Consider the following 23,842-nt stretch of genomic DNA (forward strand, 5'->3'; position numbering starts at 1 on the left):
AAGCTTGTGGAAGTTAAATGACATTCGGTAGTTAGAAAATGACAGAACCAAGACTCCTGACTACTCTAATCTCTCACTAGTTCTGTTTTCCCACATTTAATTGGTTAAGTATGGTAATTTAAAATGCATGGACATATATTTTAGAAACATTTCCACTCCAGATGGTTAAAACCAACAGAAAATTTCTAGTACTTAAAAACGTAATTTGGTTTCTGTTCTTTACATGTATTTATGTGTAAACTCTCTGACCTCATTTATGCCTGATAAGATTTACACAAGATGGATTTTTCTCTTCTCTTCTCTTTTCAGCCATTACATTGTAAGCTGAAAGTTGTGCTCACCTTTCTAATGATTTACACTAAATAATTTCCCACTCATCATACTTAGTTTACTTGAGTTATCTTTATGAATTTCTAGTTAGTGTACAGAACTGTAAATAAAATAATTAAACATCCTTCAGGTGCTGTCCACAAGATTTGACTTTTTAGATGTAAAAGTTAGATTCCAGGTCATTTTAGATAATCCTGTGAATAGCATAGGGTGTAACTCATGAGGCCTACAAAGTCTTTTTATGGCTATAGTTGCATCTTAACATGAAAAAAATGTTAGTGTTTAATTAAAAATGGGTTTCATAAATGGTTTTATCATTTGGTATTTCTTTCTCTGATATTTATTATGCTAATTTTCCCTTTATTTCAAACAGGTTAAATATTAGTGTCATGAATGTTGTTGAAATTAAAAGACTTTGTGGATATGTTTTTATTATGTATTCTTATGCTACCCACTTTGTAACAGTATATTCTAATTTTAGTACTTTCTAATGAAACAAATTTACTTTTTTTTTTTTGACAATAATTATCCTTAAGTTAATTGACATTGGTCTCTTTATGGCTTTCCATAAGGCCTTTCTGGAGCAATGCATTCTCAAGTATTCCCTCACGCTCATTTTGGTAGGTGGCCACAACTGATACTTGGATTTGTGTGGCAATCTGTCTACCTGCTTGTGGAAGCTTCTGCTAGTGTTCTGGATCCCTGCATGTGGAATTAAATTTTTTCCATGTTTTACAATGGAGTGGGCATGGATGTGTGGCATTGGGGTTTACATTATATTTAAAGTTACATAAAAATTGTGGTGATTTGTGTTTTCATGCTGAAAAGCATTATCGCTTACCTCCATGGTCACATTAGAATGTTAATAGCTTTTTTGATTATTTTCCTTGAGTTTGAATTCATAGCACTTTTGACACCTTTTTGATATACCAAAAACCATTTTACCACATTATTCCATGGGTTTGGTTTTGCTTAACTGTATACAAGTTTCGCTTTTTAGTGCTTTCTTAAAAAGTGATTTGTCAAAGTTTTGTCAATGCATTGTTGTCTGTTATGAAACCCTTCTGTTTCCTTTGCAGTGTGCTTATTATTCTTTAATTCACTTGCTTCGTAGTGGCTTGTTTCTCCTGTTTTCTCATCAATTGTAATTTCAAAAAAAAATTCTGACTAGGTTCATTGAGAAAAATTGAAAAGTTATAAACAATAGGTTTATGAGGATTTCTTTGGGGAGTATCTATAACATGACTTCCAAGGTTTTTTAAAAATAAAATACAATCTGTGTAACATGTTTAGTATTAATTCCTGTGCCTTAAATCAGAGATCAAGTTGGTAAATTTAAAAAAAAATTTTAAATCAAATACAGTGAATTGTCATGTTTTTGATAGCATCATGCCAACAATGTTTCACTATTTTAATTGCTAGTATTCTGTGTTAAAAGCGCCACTATTGGCTCTTACTTTACCGAGACTTTTTCTGGAACATACATTCAGAAGGTGCTGTTTTTAATCTCCATTAGCAGTAAGTAATATACTGTTTTGCTACTACATGCATTCCTTTTCAATTTTTTTTTTGAGAGAGAGAGAGAGGCAGGGGAGTGGTAGACAGACAATCTTGGGCCCTGCGTAGAGCTGAAAGCCTGATATGGGGTTCAGTCTCTTAACCCTGAGATCATGACCTGAGCCAAAATCAGGATTCAGACGCCTAACCTACTGAGCCACCCATGTGCCCCTACTACATGCGTTTCTGTAATGCAAATTAGGTTATAAGTAATTCATAAGTGGGGGAGTGATGGCAGCATACCACATGTGTAGTGATTGTTAATACACTGATTTCAGTGCAGTCTAGATTACTACGCTCATTCACCCTATATCCATCTTTTCTAAGAATGCTTATTTCACTCCCTTTTCAATCTTTATGCGTTTTATGCAATCTTTATGCATTTTATGCAATCTTTATGCATCTCTATAACTTAGCAGTCCTAACCTTAAACCTCTTATCCAAAGCAGTCTACTTATCTTTCAAATAAGATACAGTGGTCCATATATTTCTTTTGGAATTGATGTATTAAGAACCTCACATGTTCTTTTAATTGTGTTAGTGGTTTTATTAGGGAAAGCCATTTCCCCTCCGGCTCCTTTTGGGCTCTGTTAACAAAACTGTATAGGTTTTGAGAGGCCTGCTTCTAAACTCTGTTTCTCCTATAAGTCTTGTTATTTTCAATGAACTATTTTTTAGAAGTTTTAAAGTTGTTTTTATCAGGAACATACTTACTATGTTATAGCAGACAATTCAGTGGATAAAATTCGATTTTTGGCGATTTTACTGTATGTAGCAAAATAAAGCTAAAAACAAATGTATATTAGTACACATGTGACTCGCATGATGGGCTTTAAGAAAGTTGACCGCTGTTTAGACTTTTAATTACTTTGAGAAATTTTCTTATGATTTCAAATGATAGCTTTATTAGTGTCATTCTGGTCATGGGTTTCAGGAGAACAACAATTTATAGATTGTGTTAAACTGTATAGTGCTAAAACTTATTACTAACTTTGTCAGCGTTTTGGAATTTAAGGTGCCTTTAGTGTACAAGTTAATGTTTTTCAAGTGAAGTCATTCTGTAGCGTGTGGTATGAGGAGCAAAGCCTGCTCTTTTGTGTATTAGTTATCAGCCCTTGCTTTCTCCTGTCAGCTGCAACCTTTGGCACCGCCTCCATGAGCATGCCCGCGGGCTTCGGAACTCCTGCTCCCTATAGTCTTCCCACCAGCTTCAGCGGCAGCTTCCAGCAGCCTGCTTTCCCAGCCCAAGCAGCTTTTCCTCAACAGACAGCTTTTTCTCAACAGCCCAATGGTAAGATCTCACACTTGGCTAGCTGTAAGTCCACTTCAGATATCCTTTATGTATCATAATCTTTTATGTTTGGACAGAAAGACTTGTCCAAAGAATGCTGTGGCACTGTCTGCTAAACATTTACAACACAAATATAGATGCCTTCGTTGGTTTGGGCCTTAGAGAACTGAATGATTTGGTAATATTTTGTGACCAGGTTATAGATTTAGGAGAAATCAGAGACTCTCTAAAGAGTACCCCTTCTTAGAATCTCCAGTGTCTTTTCTTTTATCTTTTTTCTTTTTTTAAAAAAAGATTTGTTTATTTTAGAGAGAGAGAGAGAGAGAGAGACAGAGCCTGTGTGTGAATTGGAGGAGGGGCAGAGGGAGAGAATCTTCAAGTGGACTCTCCTCTAAGAGTGGAGCTGAAGAAAGTGCTTGGTTTCAGACCCGTGAGATCACAACCAGAGCCGAAACCAAGAGCCGGATACTTAACTGGCTGAGCAACCCACGCGCTCTCTCCCCACCGCCCCAGTCTCTTTCTTATTAATTTCTCTTGTTTGTTCTAACATGTCTCTTGATTTTAAAAGAAAACTTTGTAGGGCACCTGGGTGGCTCAGTGGGTTAAAGCCTTTGCCTGTGGCTCAGGTCATGATCCCAGGGTCCTGGGATAGAGCCCAGCAGCAGGCTCTCTGCTCAGCAGGGAGCCTACTTTCTCCTCTCTCTCTGCCTGCCTCTCAGCCTGCTTGTAATCTCTGTCTGTCAAATAAATAAAATCTTTTAAAAAAAAGAAAAAGAAAACTTTGCATCAGAAAACTTGTGGATCTGCTCTTTTGTATAATGTATTTATGTGGGAGACATAGACTTAATTTTCCAAGTAGGTAACTGTATTGTGGTTAGAGTTTGTGTTCTAGAAGCCAGGGATTTTTTTTTTTTTTTTTTTAATCAAGCTTATTTGCTGAAGTTTGAAAGACCATAGGTTTGAAGATTATTCTTAAGTTATAATTGTGTTTCTATATTTAGTGTCTCTGGTTAGATAAAAATTTGGAAATAAGGTCCATGGCAGAGCCATAATGATAAAATATTTCCTAACAAATATTGTGCTGTTCACATGAATCCATTGTGTTTTGCTCACATCCCGTCTCAGATAGCCACAGGTCATTTATTAATTCCATTCTTCAGATGTCAGCAGCTTACATAGCTGAGACACATGAGAAGAAACCATTTCTGAGAAGCTGTATGAAAGCTCTGTTACATGTGCCACAGGAAGTTTTTCTCTGGTATTTGAAAGAGCAGGAGACTCAACAGTTAAACATTGATATTTTATTATTGTTGCTCTGGTAGGAATTTCTCTGAAACTTCTTATGAGTCTTTATAAACAGCAGATTGTCTCTGAAAGGTATGGGTTTTAATTGGTGGTTCTGTTTTAACAAGGTGCAGGTTTTGCAGCATTTGGACAAACAAAGCCAGTGGTAACCCCTTTTGGTCAAGTTGCAGCTGCTGGAGTATCTAGTAATCCTTTTATGGTAAGTGAGATGCAATTTTAAGCACTTTATAATTTGTGTGTTATCTTCAAGTTAGGAAAAGCAAGATGTGACTCTTCTATTGATGTGACAGTAAAAGATTTTACAGATTGAGGCAGCTATCATGCATGATCCTTTTTTGACTTAAAAAAGACACACACACATTATTAATCAGTTGCAAATCAAAGCACTGACAGTATAAGCTATTTTATAGCATGAAACTTAGCTGTTTTCTTGTCAAAGTAATGCCTTATGAAAAGCTGTAGATTTAGTTGAACTGTGTGAAAAGGGCTTGGACTCAGATTTGGTTTGAATCATAAATGCAATTTCTTAAGGGCCAAGTCCTTTCTTAGACTCTGTTATAAGAATTATGTGTAACAATGGATTTTAAAGGCCATAACAGATCTTCTGACACCTAAGTTTTATTATATCATGTTGCTAATAACAATAATGAATAAATATGATTGCCAATAATTATAAAATAATTTCTAATCTAAATACTGTTTAATTAATCAAAGTTAAATCTTTTCATAGTTCACACATATACCACCCTTATTTGTGTCTTTATTTTGTCTTATGTTTTCCTTTAGACTGGTGCACCAACAGGACAATTTCCAACAGGAAGCTCATCAACCAATCCTTTCTTATAGCCTTATATAGACACTTTACTGGAACGAACTTTTACGTGGTCACATTACATCTCTCCGCCTCTTGCACTGTTGTCTTGTTTCACTGATCTTAGCTTTAAACACAGGAGAAGTCTTTAAAAAGCCTGCATTGTGTATTAAACACCAGGTAATATGTGCAAAACAGAGGGCTCCAGTAACAACTTTTAACCTGTGAATTGGCAGAAAAAGGTAGCGGTATCATGTATATTAAAAATTGGCTAATATTAAGTTATTGCAGATACCACATTCATTATGCTGCAGTACTGTACATATTTTTCTTAGAAATTAGCTATTTGTGCATATCAGTATTTGTAACTTTAACACATTGTTATGTGAGAAATGTTACTGGGGAAATAGATCAGCCACTTTTAAGGTGCTGTCCTATATCTTGGAATGAATGACCTAAAATCATTTTAACCATTGCTACTGGAAAGTTACAAAGTCAAAATTGGAAGGTTTTATTCATTCTTGAATTTTTCCTTTCTAAAGAGCTCTTCTATTTATACATACCTAAATTCTTTAAAAATGTAGAGGGATACCTGTCTGCATAATAAAGCTGATCATGTTTTGCTACAGTTTGCAGGTGAAAAAAATAAATATTAGAAAATATGCTATTGTTTTTGTGTTCTTGCTGCAATGCCTTTACCAAAGTGGCCTTAAAATATGAGTAGTGAATTGAGAACATCTTGAATTCTTAAATTAGAATTTCAGAAGACTTCTAGTGACTAACTTTTATGTCTAAAAGAGAAAATTTTATAAAAAAGGCCATGTAGAAAATTTATTAAAACTACTATGACTGCTATATTCAGGAATATGTCAGTGGTAAAGCATTTAAATGTAGCTTGTCAGATTCACCGTAATCCTTCTAATTTCTTTGCAACTTCTTAATTTTGTGAAAATTTGTATATATGAAGAATTTGCATGTATGTGTATTTACAAATTTTTTTAAGTATCTTGAATTCTCAGACTGCAGAAGTCCTATTTTAACTATTGATTTTTAAACAAAAATACTGTCTTTGAATGTATTGGAAGCAGACATGCATTAACTGTGACATGATTGCACCTCAGTTTTTTTTTTTTTCCCCTTTGTTTGGACAAACTGATATTATTAAAATAGGACATTTATTTATGTTCATTTCTGGGGGCAAAACAAACTGGAACCCAGTGTTACCTTAAGGTTATAGAATACTTTGTTTAAAAAGGCAACAATACTAATGTTTAGTTATATCTTTTTGTTAATAGATGAACTTGTTTAAATATTTATGTACAGTAATGCCTCATTCATTAAGACGTAATCTAGCAGTCTTCATCAATACAGAACACAACTGAGAAACTTGGAATAATTCTTTTTAAATGCTTTTGAGCAACACAAGTCACAAAATCTCTATATATGTGAAATTTTGATTATTTGATTTCCCAGCCCTAGTGTATTATTAGCAATTCAGAAGGAACAGTTTGGAAGGAGATAGACAAACCATGAAAACCTGTCGACCATTTAGTTTAAGGACAGCCAGGCCAGCCTAGAAGACATCACTGTATGACATCATATTCTGATAATAGTCTGGTACTTTGACTCTGTCATCGAGAAAAGGTAAAGTTACATATACAAATATGTAATACGTGTTTGGAAAGTTTCATCTTACCATGATTAAACATTTTTTTTTAAAGCTTTGGTATTAAAAGAAATGAACATCAGTTTCTTCAAACATTTTATTTGTGTTGAATACCTTTTCCAGTGGTGACTACATGAGTTGTTACACAATCTTGAAGTCTGTGTAGTGTTTCAGACTTGGTCAAGCATTGCTGTCCATTGTATCTCTAGCTCAGTGTGTAGTTTTTCTGAACTATTTTGATGAGCAAGAAGACAGAAATCTCTGCCCCTTTTTGAATGTTATGCCTCTTCTCTTAATATTGAAAATGCTGCAGAGGTCTAGCTGTGTGTGGGTATAACTTAAAATACCTACAGTTTGGGGGTCTCTCTCCAGCCCTTTTTTTCATGGAGGGACTACTTAAGAAATGTCTTTGAATTTCTATGTTTTAGATTGTATTGGGTCCCAATCAATTCATATGTACAAAGTTATGCTATATGATTGTAGGCCATTACCCAAATAACCTCCCAGGCTTTCCATCTAAGAAATAAGTGAATTAAACAGTTGTTATTAAAATGATTTTAAAGACTTTTTTTTCTGGTACCATCTTGAAGTTTTTAAGTAATTGAGAACTCTTAATTGACTTTAAATGAGTGCTTATAAAGTAGAAATCCTTAGTTTAAAAAGTGATCCAGCTTTAATGTGGATTTAAATCAATTCTTTTAGACTTTCATATTCAAATTTGTTTTTGAATGTAGACCCATCAGAATTGTGTTGAGTATTGAAGAAAGAGGAGGACAAGGCTGAAAACCTTCCAATTTTCCTGGCTTAGTAGTAGAATCAGATCTTCTCTCCTGTCTTTGCTCTGGAAGGAAAATTTCTTTTAGGGTGGCAAACATTGTTGATATATTGAAAGGCATATTTTTTGTGACAATAGAGATTAGGCAATCACTTTCTTCCTTAAAGTAATTCCTTTTGTAAATTTGAAGATACCTGTCCGTGCTTTACCTGCGTATTGCCCTAGCCCCCAGCACATACCGTGTTTGGAACAGTTCCTGAAAATTGGAAAAATGAAGAGAAGACTAACTGGTTGCTTTTGTGTGGCAGCACTCACTCTCTTTTAGATTACTGAAGATGCCCAGAGAGCTTTTGTTTATGTAGTTTGTATCTACCAGAAATTACTGTATTAGAAATTAATAACTGAGATACTTAAAAAACCGTGTTCATTCATTTAAACATAACAATAATAAACCCATTGCATGTTAACATAAATGCCATTTTTAAACATTTTTTAAAAATTTTATTTATTTATTTGACAGACAGAGATCACAAGTAGGCAGAGAGGCAGGCAGAGAGAGAGGAACGGAAGTAGGCTCCCTGCTGAACAGAGAGCCCGACACAGGGCTCCATCCCAGGACCCTGGGACCATGACCTGAACTAAAGGCAGAGGCTTTAACCCACTGAGCCATGCAAGCACCCCCATAAATGCCATTTTTAAATAAAAACTATAGTTGTCTTCCAAAAGCAGTTAATTAATGAGAAGAACATTATTTTATGTTTTGCACATCTCTAGCACCTGACTTGAGAAGCAGCGATTTTCTTATGCTCCCTTGGCATTGCAGTGATTTTTCCGTCACGTGGCATATGGGCCCTGGGAAACTCCACCATGCACTTGTGAACTCATGAGACAGATCTGTAATATCTTAGTAGTAGTATGAAAATAGTTGTGACGCTTGGCTTTTGAGGACTTTCAGAGGTCCTCAGACCACACTTTGAAAACCGCTGTGCTACACTTTAACTTTCTATTTTCCAGAATAACAGCGTGTGGTTTATAGGGTAAACATACTGCTCATTGAACTTGCCAGTGGTTTTCTTTGCTTGGTGGGAAAAGTGGAAAGTTGAGTCGAAACTGCAAATATTTTTAATATTGTTTTCTAGATTTTCTCCTATTTTTATTTAAAATTGTTTTAATGTTGACATTGGTGAATATGTCCTTCAAGGATATTACAATTTCTGATTCATGGTTATTGATGTTTATTTTGGAATTATTACTATTCCAACCACTTTGAAATTGTGTCATTGTTTAATAGCTATCAAATAGCTATTTTAAAAATGAAAAAATGCTTTGCATATTTTGAAAGTTCAAAGTGAATAGTTTATCTCTCATGTTTACAGTTGTTAATTTTAGCTATAGTTAAAGAATTTTTTTAATGAAAAGTGGATTCCTGTAACAGAAATCATTACCCTCCAGGAAGTCTGCTACTACATACAATTAAAGGAATGTGTTCGCTTCTTTAGAAAGAGGTTTGCTATGGTTTTTCTACCAGTGGCTTTTTATACCTTGTCCATCTATAAAGAGAGCAGTTGCTTCTCATTTAAACAAAATGTAAAATTCTTTTGAAGCGACTTTGCAAGATAGTTCACAATAATAAGTCACCACAGACTCTGGCTTTGTTGCTGCCGTTGTTGGCATATTGTAAAATAGGCTTTTCTGAACTAATACTCCGTTTCCATCCCCAGGCCATCCTTGTGCTTTGCTTCTTGGGCCTTCTTCGTCCATGTGTTTGTGCTCCTTCACTGAGCTTGTGTTCAGAATGACTCACCTCATCTTTGGTCTCCACCGACAGTGTCAGACTTCCCTCAGAAAATCTCTAGGAGACCATTGTGAAGATACGTTTTTTTTTAAAAAAAGTAATGACTTCAAAGTAATGTGGTGGTATTATGGGGTGTGGTTTATTAAGCCCTTTAAATGTATGAGAAACTTGCTAAGTGCTTTTCATGTATTATACAATCCTTAAAGTGGATGCATACTTTAAGGATGAAAGAAGGCAAGACATAGAGAGGTTAAGCTAGTGACAGAGCTTTTGCTCTAGGGAGCAAGTATTTCATTGTTGGATTAAAGGGCTGTCACATTTATGTGTAAGTAGTCCTTTAAAAAGTCTTTGAAAATTCCAATTTCTGTATCCTGTGTACCTAATAAAACTTAGTTATTTGAGTCCCATTCATAATTGATGAAATCAGTACAGTTTATTCACTAGGTTTTTATTTAAACTTTTCAAGTTAATTAATGGGGTAATTAGTGGAGCTTATTTTATTAAAGAAATATCTGAAGTATTACAATGATTCCTATTTTTGAGAAACATTCCATCTTTTATTGATATGTTTGTGTACTAGGTGATTTTAAAATTTACTTTCTAAAGGATGCTGTTGTTAAAATTTGTGTTAAGTTAGCCTGTTAATATGAAATTCATCCTCATTAGCTAAATTTTTCCTTGTATATTTTAGAACATTGTAATGTCATTAACTAAAAGCTTGCATTGTATATTTGAACAAGTGAGTATAATGACCAACATGTAGTTCTTAGTGTTGTGCTGATGAGACTTTTTCTCTCATGAAAAAGTGCCCTGTTTTGTACTGTTTACTGATATTTGTGGTGTATATACTCTCACAATGGCTGATGTCACTTATCAATCTGATGTCATTAAACTCGGAAGTAGAAAGAGATGTACACCAGGCTCCCAAGCCTTTGCAGACCAACTGCAGCGCAACACTCCCAGTTCTACACCTTGTTCATTAAATTTATTGGTGATGGTATCCAATATTTGAAGAGCCTTTTGTTTTATATTGTTAATTCAGCAAGCATTTGGACACTAATTTGCTTTAATAAGTAGAATGGAATATGGAGATACTTAATCTGGAAAGACTCAAGTATTGTGAACCCTGGTGTTAAAAATTCCAGTTATTGTGCTAATGGTAAGGCTTGTACAGTCATGACATATACTCTGAATTCTGCCCGCAGTTTTTCGTTTGATCAGCACAGTGTTTCACAAACTTGAATTTTGCATAGTTTTAAAGCAAGCATGCTTAAGATGGCCACTGGCCTCCCACTCCTAATTTTCTTAGCCTCAAACATTCAAATGTGTTTTAAGACCCTTGAGTTGGCAAATCCCATGTCTAGGTAAGGGAGTTCTTATGCAACCTTCTTGTTCTGATTTTGGAGTCCTGTAGGATTTGAATTTATGATATTATTTTCCAGTGAAGATTTTTGCTAAGAGTGTGTTTCTTTTCAAACTTGTGACATCTATGTATTCTGCTTATGTTTTGGTCCTGCATAAGAATTCAACATGTATTTAAATGTATTTTTGAAATCTGTGCTTGTCCAACTCAGAGGGCTGTGGAGCTTAATGAAAAGAGAAATGTTGTGACTCTGGCTCTTGTGAAAAGGAAAAGTGATCTTGGATAAAATATTTTAATTAGTGATTAAAATTCTCATATAAGTTAATTTTGTCATTGGTTCTCTGGAATCTTGACTAGGTGTCATCCAAGCCACAGTTTAATCATTGCGAGTTAAGATTTAAACTCTAAATTCTCAGTATTTTCCCTTAATCTTGAGTGGAGAGAGAGAGGAAGCATGCACCCAAGTAGCCTTCTAATTTTGACTAAATGACCATTAAATAAAAGGCAGCAAAGGATTGTAAACTGACGTTATACAGTCAGTGTTTCCTAGAATGCTGTAGGTACAATCAGGTTTTTTTAAAGACTCTAACTTTTTTATATGTTATAAAATAATACATGCTTGTGATTTTTTTTAAATTATGTGATATATAAAGGGTATAAAGTGAAAAATTAAATCTTGTCTCCTTCCTGTGACTTCATTCCCACACTCCAGGGGAATATAGTTTTCTTGTATTCTCGTATAGTCTTTCAGAAATGTTATCGTTTATTTCGTATGTCTGTATACATATCTACTCCTCTTGCTGTCGTCCCTTATTTTAAATGTACAGTTTTGTAACTTGGTTCTTTTTATTTAATTGGTTATCTTTACATATTAACACATCAGCTCTAACTCATTATTTTAATGGCTACAGGATTTCATTACATGGATGTCCGTTTTGAAGAGTATTTGTATAGATTTTTCTACTAAAACTATTATTAAAATTGAGAACATCCTTACGCATATATGAAGATAAGTCTTGACCTTGCCTGACTAGAAACTCAATCAGACAGACCTCATTCAATTTTGAGGCTCACCAGCTGTTTATTTTCTTATGCTTCCATTTAGGAAATTCTTCCACTTAAGGAGGCAGGGGAATCCTTCCAATTGACTATCTGAAGATATTTGAAAAATTCTGTGCTTTTAAATTAAACTTTGAAGGTTTTCAGTCAGTCATTGAAAGGTTGTGCAAGTTCATACCCATTTTGCACTTTAATTTTTCCATTGTCCCTACCCATGACTCTGGAAGTTTCTAAAAGTGCTCTTTGGGGTGATTTTCTATTACTGCTTGTTGGTGTTGCACCTTTCCTTAACATTTAGAATATGCCTTATATTTAAAAAAAAAAAAAAAAAAGATAGATTTACTGCAATAAACTATACTGGCACAACCATGTATTTTATTCTTCAAAATTAGTTCCCTTTGCCTTAGAAAAGACTTGGATAATAACTTAAAGTTCTGATTCTTACTCCTCAAAAGACTAGAGAATTTCTTATTGTGCATTTACCATTTGTCAAGACAGGATGTGCTTCCTGGAAGTTTCTTTAGGAGGACCGATGTCAGCGAAAGTACTGTAGCACCTTCTGGCTAAGTGAAGGGAGAGAGAGGACTTCCTGAGAAGTCTGAAAGAAAGGAGAGCTTTTTACCTAGCAAGACAGGTCTTGGAAGATATGGTAACATGCCAACATTTATGAAGACCAGTCTTAACGCAGGAGGTGGTTTTAGGTATTGGGACGAAAACCTGCTGACTGATTTCAGTATCTCTTAAAACCTTTAGTATAGTAGATAAATTTGGTTGAGTTTTTTGTTCATTGTAAAATATTGTTGGAAGAATTTTTTCAAAATAAAGACTCCTCAATTTGTGTACCATTTGAGAATAGCCTCTTTAATTGTCATGTAACATTATTTTTTGTAAAGCAGCTCATGCATCTACTTCCAACTTAATCTTTTCTATTCCATTAATTATACATTAGTAACGTTTCTCACTTTTGTCTTTATACATTACGAAACATTTTTTAAAAGCACATATTTTTACTGTTTCCAGTACTGATTTTTTTTTTTTTTTTTTTTTTTTGCCCCTAAAAGATGACTTTTTTTCCTTGAGATACATGTTGATCTGGCTTGTTTTTAAGATAGATTTATTGTAATTGGGTTTTACACACTCTATTACCTATAGAAATTTAACAGGTAAATCGTGAACTATCTGCCTAGTTCTCTACTACCCAGTCTTTGTGGTAGCCGTCACTATTATTTGTATCCATCCTGATTATTCTGTACATTTCTGTTTATTTCCATTAATAACCGTCACCAGAACCCAGAAGAAAATGTACTTTCTTTAGAATCCTTATTTCCACCATGACCACCAGTATCACCTCCCTTCTCCCAGGGGGAAACTATTTTAGTCTCATTTTATGGGAAAATTATTTTAGTCTCATTTAATGAGAAAAGATTAAAATTCTTTTTTTCCTTTTCTTTCCCCACATTAAAGGGTATGCTAACAATTTTTACTGAACTTGATTGGGACTCTAGAAAAAGAAACCAGAGTCAAATTTCCTGCGTTCAAATCTTAAGTTCTGCTGTTAACTGGCCTTCAGGCCTATAATTTAGATCCTTTCAGTTCCTCAACTTCAAAATGACACCTCTTCCAAATGGTGAAGTAGGATTCCCCTCAGCCATTAGAATACGTGTTTAAATTAGATAGTGATTACCCTTGGGGATTCTAATTCATACAGTTTAGAACTTAGTATTTGTTAATTAAACCAATTTTGTGACCTGTATCACATGGAATTGCTATTATTTAATAGTCACAACAACTGTTTCCAGGCAGTATTTGTGACAGAAAAGGTATTTATATTTGGCCAAGATTATAGTTATTTAGTAAGTGGCAGGAGTAGAATTCTGTCTGACTTTATAATTCATCCTCTTCTATATTCACACTTTGAAACTTCTAGTAAGAGTGGGTTTGTTTTTTTTTTTTTTTGAAAAAACAACCTATTTCACAAATATTAATGGACGTAAAAAAACAGCCTTCTTATCCTAAGTGATCTAGTTCTGGCTGTTTTTCCCCTTCGTATTTGCTCCTTGCCCATAGCAGATCTTGCATTGTGATCATAGCCAGTTAATTTTTAAGATGCTTTCCCCACATGACTATGTTCTTCCAAACTGGAAATGCATTTACTATTGTTTCTGCTTGTAAAAATAATATGTTTATAAAGAATCTGAAAATCGAGAAAATTAACTTCCTTTTAAAAAAAACTATTCTCTTGTGTAGATATATTGTACTTCTGGATTCTGTCCCATGTATAAGTAAGTATAAAGACCTCTTCCAGAGTGGAATCATGCTGTGCTCACTATTTTGTAACCTTTTCCTCAATATACCATGGGTTTCTTTCAGTTTAAAACGTAGATCTACATTCTCTGCTAAGGATGTTTCATTATGTGGTGTTTGCCTCCCTATGGTGAACATTGAGATTGCTTGTAATTTTTCAGCATCAGAATTTTTACCTGCCCTTCATACACTTAGGGTTTGTCATCAGATTTTCTTAGAATTGTTGAGTGAACAGTGTATCTCTTTGTTACTTATTATTCATAATTTAATGTTAATTGAGCATTTTGCTGTGTATAACCTTTCATTTGTGTTAGGTCTTGGAATAAATTCTTATAAAATCACACAAATGGTGTATAAGGATTAACATTTTATCCTCTCAACTAAATTGCTATTTAAAGGGATTGATTTAATTTTTACAAATACCTTAAAGGCATGTGGCCCATTTTTACCTTATATCCAGTTGCCAGAGGGAATTCTTTTTAATGATTGCTAATGTAAGGGATACGAAATAATGCCTCATCTTATTTTCCTTTCTTTGATTACTGAAGTTGATTTTTCCCATGATTTCCTAGTTGCATTTTCTCATTTGTGGATTGTTTTTAAAGTTAATGTAAAAATATTAATTAGGTCACCTAAAGTTATATCTTTATCACATTCTGTATTTGGGGATTACACATACAAAAGAGAACCTTTCTAATGCTAATGATGTCATTTAGGATAAATAACCTCATCTGTAATGGGATTTCGAATCTAGAAAACTGCTGAGATTCTTCTAGTTTCATAATTTTTTCCTTTTTTAATCCAGAACGGATTATTTCTAGGGTGCCTGCTTGGCTCATGTGGTTAAGTGGCTGCCTTTGGCTCAGGTCATGATCCCAGGACTCTGGGATCCAGCCTGTGTCTGGCTCCCTGCTCAGCGGGTAGCCTACTTCTCTCTCCCCCTCCTGCCTGCTCATGCGCTCTCTCTCAAATAAATAAAATCTCTTAAAGAAAAAAAAAAAGATTGCTTTTTCAGATCCCCTAGTTGAGCTGGCCATTATGCAGGCCCACGAACTCCTTTTCTCCCTTCCCTGAATTTGCTACATGCAGAAATGGCTATTTTGCAGGATGTGCTATCTGGTCATTTTAAGAAAAGAGTGCAGATCTACAGAACTAGTAAAGAACTAGTAAAGTGATTCTTTTTTGCAGGATATATCAGTTTCACTATGGGATTTGGATGTAGTGTTTATTTTGTTTATTATTTATTTTGTGCATGGATTTTGATGGTCCTTGAGTTTTTACCAGTTCTACAAGTTTCTTGATCATTCTGTCTTTTTAAGTGTCATCTCTGCTGTATGCACTTCTGCAGTAATGTTCAAGGTTTTGAAAGAAAATTCTCTGTAATCATAGAAGAATTTTAAATATTAATTTTTTATGGTTATAAATAACATTTCAGACTACATTTCCATGAAATTCCACAGAAGGATAGTGTGTATTTATAGACTACATTAGTTATGATTTTGGAACAGTACGGTTCCCCTCAAACCTTATTTTCAGTTACTATACATATTTGGGTTGCTCTCTCAAAGAGAGAAGTGAGGAATTGCCACGTCTTCCAGATAAAGATATCCAACATCCTAAATAAACCGGGAATTTCAGAATAGAGAAACTTGCAAGTCCCAGGCCACTGAGAAACTTCCAATATTTTGAGTTTCTCCTATTTAGAAATAATATCTTAAGTGTTAATTAAGATATTTAATTAAAATGTTATTAATAATACCTTTAAAATGCATAACATTTTAAAATGCATAACAATTTTGACTTTTTAAGTGATGTTTGAGAACTACCCATATAAAAGAAATTAAGTGCTTTATGTCCTTGTCATAATAGTAGCTCCCATTTAGTGTCATTTTGGTGCTACTTTGCTAAATAATTTTTAAATATTATTTCCAATAATCCTCACAACCTTATATGTAGGAATGACTTGTATTTTACCAGGCAAGACAGGCTTAGAGAAGGTGATTTAATTGCTCAGGCAAAGTGGGTGCTAGCACTGACCTCTGAATGCAGCTCTCACTCGAAGCAGGTGCTCAGAACCACTTTACTGTCACCTGAAGGAAAGGACCCCTTAGACCTGGGGGTTGGGGCAGGGGAAGACTGATGGATGTATTGGTGCAGATCAAGGGCAGGGAAAGGGAGCTCTGGAGAGTGGGAAACATCTCAACCCTGCCTGATGCACACTTGACAAAGCAGTGGTAGCCTCGCAAGAATAGGATTTAAGACAGCAGAAGTGGAGGGAAGCAGGATGAAGAGGAGTTTGTGTTGTGGGTAATGACAGAAAAGCAGCTGTTAGAAACACTTCGGCCAATTTTTCCCCAGGGCATTGGAGCATTAGGTGAAAGGATAATGTGTGTGTGTGTGTGTGTGTGTGTGTAGAATACTTGTTGCAAATACTTTCCTTTGCAATGTAGTAATAATTTGGATTTCTCTACAACATCTGTATTGCAGCTGTTGCATTAAAGACGATTATGGTTATTTGCTACTCGAGAGTGTGGTCTGGGGCTCTGTAACCTGGATGTCGCCTGGGATCCTGTTAACCATGCAGAATCTCATCCCCTGGTAATAAGTCAATGTCTGCATTTTAGCAAATCTCGGGTGATTTGTACACATTGAAGAGATCGAGATGTATCGCTTTTGATCCTGTGTTAGAGAAATAAGTTTTGCATCTAGCTTTTTAAATCTTATAATTTTTTTTTTTGCTAAAATTGCCTTAGAGAATCTTAAGATAGATTAAGAAAAACCAAAAGAAATTAGGTAAAAGCAAATTTGAATTCAGTTCCCTTTTACTCAGTTTTAAATGTTTCTAGGAATCAGGAGTCAGTGCAGAGGGTATTTTATTTGTTGAAAAAAGAATTAGTAAAGACATATGCCAATGCTGCCCTCATAACACATAAAGGCATTAGGTGAGGCTATAAAAGGAGGGTGTGCCTGAAAGAGGTAAGCCTTTCTCTTCAGAGGGCGTTGCAGAAGAGGGGAGTTCAAAGGAAACGGGCTGCAAGGTCACAGCTCACTGAAGCCAGTCACTGGCAAGCAAAGGAGGCTCTGCAGATGACAGAACTGAAGCAGCTAAGGACGCTGGAGGTGTTTCTTGGTAGTGACCGCTGAACTGTGGCAGTGCACACTGGAGCAGCTGGCACAGAAGAGCAGTGACGGAAAGGAGGAGGGTCCCTCCCCTGCTGGCCTAGGGGCTGCCCGGGCGCTGGACACTGGCTGAGGAGGGGCAGTGGTTCCCATGATGATTTCGAAGAAATGATTTCACAGTTTTTTTCTTTTACCCCAACCATTTACCTTTGAACCGGTAAAAGCAGTTACTTCATAGATCTGTTATTTGCATTTTTACAAAAGTAATATCTGTTCATTGAAGGAAACTTTAAAAGAGCCCCTCCCCCTCCAAAGAATAACCTCATCATCCCGAGATCACCAATATCAACATGTTAATGTCGAGTTTCCCAATTATAATTGGGGTTTTTGGGGCATACAATTATGGAAATATTCTGTCTACTTTTACATTTTAATAATTGAAAAATACTCTTCCATCATTAGTATATAAAGTGATTTTTAATGATGGAGATAATTTTTTAGACAGACCATAAATTTCTTTACTACTTCTGTAGGTTAGGGGTCTGCACCCTTAAAATGACCAGATAATACATATTTAGACTTTGCAGGCCGTGTGGTTTCTGTCCCAACCACTGGGCACTGCCTCAGCAGAACAAAAGCAGCACTATAGAAATGGGCCAGCTGTACTGTGTGTGAGTGACACGTGATTTAACAAAGCAGGGCCCCAGGCTACACTGCCCACTGCCCCAATGAACCTGGGGGCTGTTCGTGTTGTCTAATTAGGAACCAACTTTCAGAATCTTTGCTCGACTGCAGTTCCATTAGTTAATCTCTAGAATGGATATTGGAGGATGAATATATTCCAAATAGGAAAAATGTTCCTTTACTAAACATTTAAGAAACATGCTAAGGATGTGAATAGGCAAATCCCGCCCCCCCCCCGCAACAAAAGCAACTAGAACCAGCAAAAAGACTTGAGAAAATAGCTTCTCTAGCAGTTTAAATACAATTTAGACAATGAGATACCAATTTCTGCTTATAATACTACTAAAGACTACTTAAAAATTTCCCATCAGTTAAGATCAAGCAAAATGAACATTCACAACCTGATGTCAGAGTCTAAACTTAGTAAAATGTCTTGGGAGGTCGTTTGGTAATAAGTAAGACTCGTGTATAGATCAATCGCAGGAAGCCTATTCCTGGAACTCTTTGTAAAGGTAACACTATATGTACACACAGATTTATGTATAAGGATATTTATTAAAATATTTTTACTAATGCAAACTGGAATGTTTAGTAAATTATTGCATATCTCTTTTGGAATACAATTTAGGTGTTTAAAGTCTTGTTTTCCCAATATTTAATGACGTGGTTCAATATATGTATACAACCTGCTTTGTTCAGGCTGATATAACGGAATTTTTTCAATTGCTTATCATTGGAAAAAGATACGTGGCCAGTTTACATGTGAAGAGCTGAACAGGTGCTGGATATCATGCCCATTGAGAAATTAGTTTCCTGTAATAAAATTTAAGTATATTTGGTACTTCTCTTTTTAGTATCTATTGAAGAGTTCGTAGAGCCTTTCTTTTTATGATAACTATGGCCAGAACTGAATTCCTTAAGTATCAATTTATTAAAAAAAAATTATTGAACCTGAAAGAACAAAAATAAGCTTATATATGAATTCTAAACTTGTATTTCCAGCTTGGTATAACATAATGTGTACCACATTCCTTTTTGTACTTTAAACTGTTCGGAGCAACTCTTAAAACTCAACAATAAGAAAAACAACCCAGGGACACCTGGGTGGCTCAGTGGGTTAAATCCTCTGCCTCCGGCTCAGGTCATGATCTCAGGGTCCTGGGATCGAGCCCCACGTTGAGCTCTGCTCAGTGGGGAGTCTGCTTCTCCCTCCTCCTCTGCCTGCCTCTCTGCCTACTTGTGATCTCTTTGTCAAATAAATAAATAAAATCTTAAAATTAAAAAAAAAAAAGACAACCCAGCTAAAAAATGGGCAAAAGATCTGAGCCGACATTTCTCCAGTGAATATATACAAATGGCCAATAAGCTCTTGGAAAAAATGTTCAATGTCATCAGTCATCAGGGATATACAAATCAAACCCACAGTGAGATGCTACTTCACATTTACTGGGCTGGCTCTGATAATAAAAGATGAACAGCATCAAGTGTTAGTGAGGAGGTGGAGAAAGCAGAGCCCTCACACACTGCTGGCGGGAATTTAAAATGATGCGGTGCTTTGGAAAACAGTTTAACAGTTCCTCAGAAAAGTTCGGCATGGTTACCATATGACCCAGCAATTCCACTGCTCGGTATGTACCCAAGAGAACCGAAAACATGTCTACACAAAAACTTGTACACGAATGTTCGTAGCAGCATTATTCATAGAAGCCAAAAAGTAGGCCCTGCCCAAATATCCATCAACTGAGAAACAGATAAATAAAACGTGGAATAGCCAGACAGTGGAATGAAGTACTGATCTGTGCTGTAACATGGATGGATCTTTGGAAACATCATGCTACATGAAATAAGGCAGACCCAAAAGGCCACCTATTTATGATTCATTTATTTATTTTTAAAGACTTTATTTGACCAACAGAGAAGAAGGGATGCAGGGCTCGATTCCAGGACCCCGGGATCATGACCTGAGCTGAAGGCAGAGGCTTTAACCCACCGAGTCACCCAGGCACGCCTATATATTCATTTAGATGAAGTGTTCTCAACAGGCAAATCCATAGAGACGGAGAGTGGACTAGGGTTAGCAGGGCTGGGAGAAGGGAGGAATGGGAATAGGAAATGACCACTAATAGGTGGGGTTTCTTTTTGGTGTGATAAAAATGTTCTGACATTAAATGATGAATTTTATGAATATACTAAAAACCATTGACTTTTCAAAAGGTATATTTTATGGTAGGTGACTTATATCCCAATAAAAAATTGAAAAACAAAACCCCTATATATGGGTAAGTTGTGCAAATAAGGACTTCCTCTAAATCCATAGCAGCAAATCAGTGCCTAGAGACACTGTGTTTCCCCCCCACTTTGAGCAATTAAATAAGTGAACTAAATACATATGTTATCCTAAATTGAATTCCTTTGACTCATTTCCCAGGGGTAATAAAATTGGGTCCCTATGACTCATTTCCCGGTGATGATGTAGCTGCTTCCCTCCCAGAGCCGCTTTAGCCATCAGCCACTCACCAAATATCCAGTTGCTCAAGTGATGTGGTATGAGCAATCTAGTCCTGCGGCGTTGTATTCCACCACTCTGTTGACGATCATTCCAAGATCTCATTCAGGACACCAGGATCGCTTGGATAAAGAAACGAGATGGGAGGTTTCCGCAGTGAAAGCATTCAACCGTCACCATGTTGGGTGTGGGTTGAGACGCTGTGGGAGGAGGAGGAGAAGGTACAAGTGAGAAAAGGGGTGGACCAGCCCAGGTGCTGATGAGACATGGTCCTGTCCCCAGTTTAGAAAGAGCCTGGTATTTACTTCTCTCCGCTACTTTTAAAGGGGTAGAGCTCGACATTGCTCAAGTCCAGAAAAGGTTTAGTTGTCCTTCAGATAGATGTCGATAAATTGGTTCTCCTTATCCAGAAAGAATGGACAATGTTACTGCTAAAATATACAAAGACATCTCCTCATCTCAACTGCCATTTACCCTTGTTTGTCCAGCAACCCACCGTTCCCGTGACTCTGCTGGTGTTTGCAACAAGCCCTCTTAGAGTGTGGGCTGTAGAATCCCTCAAATCTGGATTGTATTTCCAGCTCCACTCCTCAGAAAGCCCTGCCCCTTTGGTAGCTTATTTCATTTCCTTGAAAGTTTCTTCATTTGAAAAATGGTGATCGTGTTGTTGATCTTTTAGGATTGTCATCAGAATTAAATTCTATTATGTGTGTGCTCTGTAGGTGTTAACTATTACTATATCTTCATTATCATCATCATGGCTCTAGTTTCAAGTTCTTACTTGTTCAGAGTCTAAATTTTTTTTAGGTCTGGCCTAATTTTTAAGAAGAAAATTTGGGTCTATATGCTTCTATTAATTTAAATTAAAATTCTAGCATCGCCTCTTTAACCTCTCATTAGGAAAAGAAATTTAATTTAAATAAATTCACACATTAATTGTATACATCAAATTAATAAGAACGAGATCTTCAATTCAGATCAAATAAAAATAACTCCTTTTATACTCTCTAGACAAATGAGTAATTCACTAAACAAGTATGTATCTGGGAAAGACTGTCTAGTTAAAACTGACAATTCTGAATTTTCTGAACTCAACTCACTGAAGAATTTAAGAGCTTACAGGATCAATGGGAGAGTCTGAGCCAATGTTTTTAAGGGAAGAAATGGCTATTTAGAAAGGAATGGTGACTCACTGATAGGCAGACAGCTGACCAGTGATACGGACAAAACCAGATTCCCACTCAATGCTTGTTTCCAGGCACCAGTCCCCATGTTCAGGAAAAGACAAAGAGTGATAGTGGTCACTTGCCCTTAGGGTTTTCTCTTTCTGTTGTCTCTGCAGTTCCCTGTTTGAGCTCCCCAGTGTACATCTTCCATCTTTCACGCCCCCCGCCTAACCCATTCTAGTTCATTAGCCTTACAACACCCAGGCTCTCTCCTGACCTCCAGTTCACAAGGTTTCAGAGAGCTGCCAGTAAGCATTGCCTCTCACACTGTATTCCTACAGCCTTATGAACAGTTAGAGAGCTGCTTATTTCTGGGTAAAAATACTCAGCCCCATATCCTGTGGCTCTCATGGAGAAGTGTTTGATGGGATTTTGGTCTTACCTGCTGGCTCCTGGTGGGTTAGCGTTGTTGCCCAGACACCTGTTTTATATTCCCTTCAATGGATCTTAGTTTCTAATTCTTTTTTTTTTTTTAAAGATTTTATTTATTTATTTGACAGAGAGAGATCACAAGTAGATAGAGAGGCAGGCAGAGAGAGAGAGAGGGAAGCAGGCTCCCCGCTGAGCAGAGAGCCCGATGCGGGACTCGATCCCAGGACCCCGAGATCATGACCTGAGCCGAAGGCAGCGGCCCAACCCACTGAGCCACCCAGGCGCCCAGTTTCTAATTCTTTATTCTGTTCTTTGTCAGAATAACTCAAAGGGAAAAGAATACCCACTAACATCCTCCTTGAAAAATAGTTAAAAGCCATTTTGAAGACTTTGGATCCCAGGGAATTAGGTGTATCACTTTGTTCTTGTCGTGGTCCTGCTGGCAAAACTTTGTATCCCAGGATCAAGAGGCTGGTGAATGAATTGAACAACGCCACCGGCCCCTGGGGCTGGTGTGGCTGGGTGCAGCATGGCCCGCAGGTGTGGACTGGGTGGGAAGCAGCAAAGAGAAAGTCTTCTTTCTGGAGGTTAAGTTTCCAGCCTATTGAAAACTAGTTAAGACACGTGGATAGAGGATGTTATGCAATAGCCACAAAGATTAGACATTTTAGGTACCTCATTCCAGAGGTTTTCTTTCTATTGCTTATTTGGCTTGTCTTCTTTTTTTTTTTTGGTAGCTCAGTTTTGCTTGTATCTAATGACACATTTTTGTAACACAAGAAAAGCCACAATAACAATAAACTTGAGATGAATTGGGGGATCGTTTTAAAGCATTTTTAAAAGAGTGTTAAACATGATCCTATAACAGCACAGATTTTAAAAAGCCACGTCTGCTTTTAAGATGACTTTATTCTCAATGTCCTCATATCAGGGAGATCATATGATAGTTGTCTTTCTCCGCTTGACTTATTTCACTAAGCATGATACGCTCTAGTTCCATCCACGTCGTCGCAAATGGCAAGATTTCATTTCTTTTGATGGCTGCATAGTATTCCATTGTGTATATATACCACATCTTCTGAGAAGCAACATGGGGGGGTAGGGGGATAGGAGAAGAATAAATGAAACGAGATGGGATTGGGAGGGAGACAAACCATAAATGACTCTTAATCTCACAAAACAAACTGGGGGTTGCTGGGGGGAGGTGGGATTGGGAGAGGGGGAGCGGGCTATGGACATTGGGGAGGGGAGGCGAACCATAAGAGACTATGGACTCTGAAAAACAACCTGAGGGTTTTGAAGGGTCAGGGGTGGGAGGTTGGGGGAACAGGTGGTGGGTAATGGGGAGGGCACGTTTTGCATGGAGCACTGGGTGTTGTGCAAAAAGAATGAATACTGTTACGCTGAAAAAATAAATAAAATGGGAAAAAAAAAAAAAAAAAAAAAAAAAAGATGACTTTATTCTGTGAGTTTCCCTCATCCACTTTGGTTCCCTCCCAGAGACTTTGGTTCCCTCCCAGAGTCCACAGGAACATCCCTTATGTAAACCATTGATTTTAATTTGAGTGAAATTTGTTGTATTGTTTTTATGGGGCTTTCCTTTCTCTGCTGCTTTAGATAATACGCCTTTTGGAAGAGTGTTTCAATTCAAAATATTTCTAGATGATACAACTGTGCT

General features: G+C 36.4%; 1 protein-coding gene across 6 annotated transcripts in view; it reads left to right on the plus strand.

Annotated features, from left to right (window-relative positions):
• AGFG1 (ArfGAP with FG repeats 1) overlaps nucleotides 1–12,797 on the plus strand; it is an 82,100-nt gene extending 69,303 nt beyond the window's left edge. For 2 of the 6 annotated variants that reach the window (XM_046018384.1, XM_046018388.1), the window contains 4 exons: nucleotides 903–950; nucleotides 3,020–3,178; nucleotides 4,591–4,682; nucleotides 5,270–12,797. In XM_046018384.1, coding sequence (XP_045874340.1) covers nucleotides 903–950; nucleotides 3,020–3,178; nucleotides 4,591–4,682; nucleotides 5,270–5,329 — 359 coding nt within the window. In that variant the 3' untranslated portion in view covers nucleotides 5,330–12,797. The remainder of the gene's footprint in view (nucleotides 1–902; nucleotides 951–3,019; nucleotides 3,179–4,590; nucleotides 4,683–5,269) is intronic. The other 4 variants (XM_046018386.1, XM_046018389.1, XM_046018385.1 and 1 more) reach the window with 3 other exon arrangements.
• Nucleotides 12,798–23,842: the final 11,045 nt, after the last annotated feature.

Source organism: Meles meles, chromosome 9, assembly GCF_922984935.1.
Source record: "Meles meles chromosome 9, mMelMel3.1 paternal haplotype, whole genome shotgun sequence".
Taxonomy (NCBI): Eukaryota; Metazoa; Chordata; class Mammalia; order Carnivora; family Mustelidae; genus Meles; species Meles meles.